Genomic DNA, 6022 nt, shown 5'->3' with positions numbered 1-6022 from the left:
CCCTGGTTTTCCCTGACTTTTCCACACATTTTATCTTGGACACCGATGCATGCAGCAGTGGGATGGGCGCTGTGTTGTCACAGGTGCAAGATGGGGTGGAGCGGGTCATCGCATACGCCAGCCGGACCCTGAGCGGGGCCAAATTGAACTATTGTGTGACCCGTCAGGAACTGTATGCCGTGATTTTCGCGTGAAAGCAGTTCCGGCAGTATCTGTATGGCCGACGATGTTGCGTGTGCACTGTGCGACGCTGTGAGTACAGCTACGAGGTACATGGTAGGGCGTTTGAGTATCTGGGAACTTGGGCAGCAGTAGGCTAGGCTCTTCTTGCGCCGAGAATAAAAGTTAGCACAGAGCATCGGCGTGGTGTCTGTGATTTCTGTGTGGAGCGACTGCGTGGGGGAATGCGCGGCGAAAGTGAACGCGGAGCCACAGCGTGTGCGCGCGTAAAGAGGTAATCGCCCGCAGGTGCGAGCGCGTTCGTACCCCCCCCCCCCCCCCTGCGTTAACGATAGCTGTGTGTGTGGTTTAACTCCGTGTGGCTACGAGCCAGCAGCACAAGTATGTCCCTCAGAGAGGGGCGCTAGTGCGGGGGGCCCGATCACTCGGTCGGCGGGGGCCAGGAGGGAGCCAACCGACGCGGTGGAGGAGGGAGTGGAAGGGCGGACGTCGCGCCCCATGCATTTATAGTGACTACTGGGTCAAGGGAATGCATATTTGTTTAGCCGTGTTTTGGTTGAAAAACTCAAACGTTTATGTTGTTAATGTTAAACAGTGGCAGCCCGCGTGACACTGGGTGTGGTGCATTGGAGCTGATTGGCGTGTGATGGAGAGAGCACGTGTGTGGCGGCGTGGCGCACACCGGGAGGCTCGTCTGTCCGTGTTCATTTGCTGTGCGCACCGCTGGCCTGGCAATGGGAAGACATTACCGGGGGAACTCATAAATTATCCCCCCCCCCCCCCCCACTAGATCGGAGGAGGGGGAGGAGGGAACAGGAGCATCACTCCGTGCGTGGGTCTCTGTGCTCATATGTGGGTATCTGCGTGTCTGTGGATCTCTGAGCGTGTCTGTGGGTAACTGTGTGTGTCTCTGAGCATGTCTGTGGGTAACTGTGTTTCTGTGGGTAACTGTGTGTGTATGAGGGTCTCTCTGTTCACCTCGGGGTCTATCTGTGAGTCAAATAAAGACAAAGATGAAACCTTAATTCCTTCCGGAACACAGTTGGGTTCACATTCCCACTCCCACCATGGTGTTCCAGGATTTTCCGGGGTATTCCAGTCCATTTTCACCAATGCACCTCTGATTAGCATGGTTGGCTACGTACGGTGCGAAAAAAGTTCAACATACTGCGTAGGGCTCGTGCTGAAGGTCGCACATACAGATCCCCCACTCCTGTGGACGTCATCACGTGCTGTCACAGTGCTTTCCCCGGCGCCATCCGGGAACATTTTAAAATATATTAAATAAATGTGCGACCACTGGACCTTGGACCCTGCCACATCAATCTAGAAGTGCTACTGCACTTGCATTGTTGAGGAACACTCGGATAAAAGCGAAATATAACTACACAGCTTGTATTTTAACGAACACTGCCCGTTTATTTGCGCAGGATGTAACTTAAGTGAATCGCACGCGATTGGATATACAGAGTGCCTAAAAAAAAGTTAACACTTCTGAGAATTTGCAATAATATCGCAAGAAATGTGCCTCTGGGCTCTGGAGACCACCTGGAGAAGATTCCAGGCATCAGTTGACAATGATGGCGAACAGGGGCGGAGTCACAGTCTAAGCCCCCCCTGAAATTTTGAGAAAGTCGTTAATCGGGATAACCGGATGTCCGGCTGCTGCAAAATGCTGGCTGCCACCTTGTGCTACCCTGCAGGCTGCTTGAGTGGCAGCCTTTTGAACTTATCGAACTTATTAGCCACATCAGTGGCTCCGACCTATTTATAAACTCCACGTTCAAATCCAATAAAATTAGTTTTATACATTTGTGGCGCCCATTGGAAAACATTACACTGGATATCTCAGAATATTGAAGTCAGCCCCCCCCAAAGACAAAATCCTGGCTCCACCCCTGATGGCAAACAAGTGGAGACTCTTGGACTTTTTGAAGCCATTAACATTACATTTGTTATCATGTTACAGTGTATTATCCGTTCTTATTCCATCAAAAACGATAGTTCCATATAAGTGTAATGAGACGACGCCTTGTGTAGCGTGAAAAGCAGTTGAAAATCTTTTCCGTAATATGCAAACTGTAAGTAAGGTCTGTTCTGTAACGTGCATTGTATTCATAACGCGAATTGGATATAACGCGATGAATGTATTAGGGAACACATTTTTTTCCTTTACAACGCACATGCGAATTGAATATAACGCAATCGAGTAGGAATAATATGCGGTTGTAACGGCTGCCTTGGCGTAGCATCACACAAGGCGGGATGCTACTGAATGCTTCCAGATGCAACCCACGCGCCTAAGTGTTTGTTAAGCCTGCGTAGGCATCTCAGGCGTTATCGCGGACTGTGCTTTACCCTGCATTATTCATGATAACGCGCTTTTTTCCCCCAACCCGGTGTTCTTCAGGAACGCAAAAACTGCTACCGCATTATAGGAGAACAGACTGTACAGTAAAGCAGACAAAAATACAATTGCAAAGTTACGGGGAACTGTTATGTCATGAAATTTTATATCGCCGAAAATTATATCACCGCAACCATACATCCCACTTATATATCTGCCCACCAAAAGAGGTTCAAGAAAAATGCATTCAAATGACATTACCAATTGCTTTGAGATGTAACTTAGATACCAATTTCAAATTATGTAATGCAATGACATACTTCAATTAGATATAATTTAGTTGTCATTAAACATAATTTGTGCTATTGTGTCCCAAGAGCCAGATAGTTGTGTCGGTGATGCAACACTGTACTCCGAATGACACGTTTTTTTTACATCAGCATCAACTGAAGATACGTTTTGTAATCAGTTATTACTGTGAGTGTATTAACAGGTCATCATGGTGGCCAGATGTTAACTACCTCGCCTGGTGACATTAACCAAGCAATCCTGTGACATTAACCAAACAAGAGTAAGCCACGTGTTCCGGTGCCATGGTCCGAATTTTCCAAATTTGCAAATGACTCAACATAATTACTTAATTGGATGAAACCACACGGCAACATCACATCTGTGAATAGGACGGAGGTGATGGTGGGTGGTGGGGTGGGCGGAGAGCGGGGCCCAGTTTTCTGGGGGCCTTTGGGCCACTAGACCAACGAGTTGAGAACTATTGTGGCTTTATGTCACGGGGTTGGTGGGATTGGAGGTCGTCTGCAGTATGGCCTGCAGGCTGGCCCAGAAGATGGCCCGCTTGCTCTCCTCCGCTGGCCACTCCAGGTAGGTTTTTCTGTTGAGGAGCCGACGCAGCCTGCAGAACTTGTTCGGCAACGAGCTTTTGGGCAGCGACTCGAGCAGGACCAGCACGAGCGAGTCCTGGCGCTGCTCCAGCATGCGGTGCTGCGCAAAGTAGAGCTCGTAGTGGCACCACTCGCTCTTCACAAAGTTCGTGGAGAGGACGAAAAGTGTCTTGGAGGACCCCTCGATGCAGCGAATGATATTGTCCACGACCCACTCCCCCGGGGTGAAGTCCCGTTCGTGCATGCACAGCTTCAGGTTCGAGCCCGACCTCTCGAGCTTCGGCACCAGAGTTCCCTCCACCCAGTCCGAGTCCATGTGGCTGTAGGAGATGAACGCGTTGTACTCAAAGGGGGGTGCTTCCCCACTAGTTACGCGATTGTAGCCCCTCCGCTTGGCTCCCACCCATATCCAGCCCATCTTTATGTACCAGAGGGCGTCGCAGTAATAACCCAGGCCCAAAATCAACGCTACGACCATTGCCGTGATTACGACGCTGAGCCCGATCGTGATCCTTTTGTCGCAGGAAACAATGCTCGGGTTGAAACAATCCATAGTCTTCTCTGCCAGATTCTCTGGATAACTGCAGACGTAATCTTTAGGCCAATCCACCAGGAGAGATTTATCAAACGTCTGGCGGAACCAGTAAAGGTCGCACATGCAATAAAAGAGGTTGTTTCCCAATTTGAGGGCCCTGATTTTCGGAAGGAGTTGAAATGTCCCCTTAGTTATGATTCCCAGTGTGTTGTAGTTAATGTGCAGGACCTGCAGGGATGAGGACTGTATTTCTGGCTGGATGTAGTGGATGTTATTGCCCGTCAGGTACAGCTCTCTCAAGGACTTTGCATCATCGAGGATGTAATAGGGCACAGACTCCATCCGCGTGTAAGAAAGATCTAGCACCTTCAGCTGCGGTGATGTGCAGATGCGGGAATCTTTGCTGATGTCATTGTTCCGCAGGATCAGTGTTTCGAGAGTTGGAGGCCAACTGCAGTCGTCAATGTCAGTGATATAATTGTAACCAACGTCCAGCAACTTAATGCTTGGCATTAGAGACACCATGCTGGATATGATTTGAAGATCCGTGAACTTGTTATTGCTGATATAAAGTTCAGTGGCACGTGGAAGGATGATTGTATATTTGCAGTTTGTCCACCAGAGGCCTTCCTCGTCGAGGAGGTTGCTTGAGAAGTCGAGCCAAGTGATAAATTTGAGTTTCATGAAAAAACACTCCACTTTGTTCATGCCAGTGTGGGATATTTTAAGTTTGGAAAAGGATGGAAAAAGTGTGAAATTGATAGCAAACTTTGGGTAGGTCATGTTCAGGTGAAAAATCTGATTGATTGTTACTTTCTCAAGAGGCGATAGTTTGGTCACATTCTCAACGTTGAAGAATACGACGACGTTTTTATCCGTGTACGACGAGTTTGTTATCTCGACAGACGTGATCTGAGACAAGTAGATGTTTTTCAGTAGGCTCGTTATTTCGTGGTCTGTGAGATTGGCAGCCACGAGTGTGAAGTTTCTGAGCAGAGAGCACTTTTCAAGGCCATAAAATAAATCGATGGACGTATTTTTCACAGGATTCAGCAGCACTCGGTCTGTCTGAAACTCGGAAACCTTCGTTTTATTTAAATCGAGGAGAACCTTGGAAAATATGACCGGGTCATCATCGACGGTAAAGTTCATTCGGAAGCTCTGGAGCATCTTAAACGGGGCGAGCACTCCTGGTTCGAACTTAATGAGCGGGGAGCCTGTGTGGACATTCAGATGCGTCACGCTGACGTTCTGCAGTGCCATGAAGTCCGACGTGTTGAGGACGTCCGTGCGAGTGGTGCCGATAGTAAGCGACCTGAGGCTGTGCAGATTTGCAAATGCTCCGCCCAGAGAGAAAGACGTGTAGTTGTTCATGGAGATATTGAGGACCTGCAGCAGGCGGAGGTTGCCCACGGCTTCCGCAGGAATCTCAAGCAGCTCATTGTGATAGAGGTCCAAGTGCTGGAGAAGAGCGGTGTGCGCCAGAGCCCCGGGATGTATGTCGCGAATGCAGTTGAAGGCCAGGTTGAGGACGCGAAGCAACGGCACGTGAGAAAAGTCGTTGGCTGACAGCGATTCAATGCGGTTGTGAGACAGGTCCAGCTGGGCGATGGAGGGCGGTAGTCTGGCCGGCACGGCCGTGAGGCCACGTCGCGAGCAATCGGCCACGTCGCCGACGACGCTGCACTGGTGGAAGGCCTCTCCGCGTACCCAGGGGCCCGGGTGCATGAGGCAGAGCAAGACCGCGGCGGCAATGAACATCCCCGGCCAGCCCGCCATCCCAAAAGCTCCTCTGGAGATCTGTGAGGTTTAACAAGGTGGTACATGAGACATGGGTTTCACATGAATGAATAACAGAAGCCTCAAGTAATTCAGGATCAGAATCAGAAGTTTATTTTCCGAGTAATGCCCATTGAGCTGTGACGCTCTTTGCCAGGGTGACTTGGCCGGTTGACAACTTAATTCTGCATGGCTTTTTAATTTGTAATCTTTCGGATTGTGTTGTTTTGGTGGGGAAATGCTTGACAGATTTCCAATCCAGGGGTCACCGATTCGATCTCC

At 49.5% G+C, this 6022-nt stretch overlaps 1 protein-coding gene across 1 annotated transcript in view; it reads right to left on the bottom strand.

Annotated features, from left to right (window-relative positions):
* Positions 1–1573: 1573 nt before the first annotated feature.
* LOC116951226 (toll-like receptor 2) overlaps positions 1574–6022 on the bottom strand; it is a 28975-nt gene continuing 24526 nt past the window's right edge. The window contains exon 2 of the mRNA XM_032969715.2: positions 1574–5761. Coding sequence (XP_032825606.2) covers positions 3308–5740 — 2433 coding nt within the window. The 5' untranslated portion in view covers positions 5741–5761 and the 3' untranslated portion in view covers positions 1574–3307. The remainder of the gene's footprint in view (positions 5762–6022) is intronic.

The sequence above is a fragment of the Petromyzon marinus genome, chromosome 42 (genome assembly GCF_048934315.1).
Source record: "Petromyzon marinus isolate PM22_M1 ecotype Great Lakes invasive population chromosome 42, UKy_Petmar_22M1.pri1.0, whole genome shotgun sequence".
Taxonomy (NCBI): Eukaryota; Metazoa; Chordata; class Hyperoartia; order Petromyzontiformes; family Petromyzontidae; genus Petromyzon; species Petromyzon marinus.
Note: the sequence above shows the minus strand (reverse complement) of the source record. Positions and strands in the feature narration are given on the sequence as shown.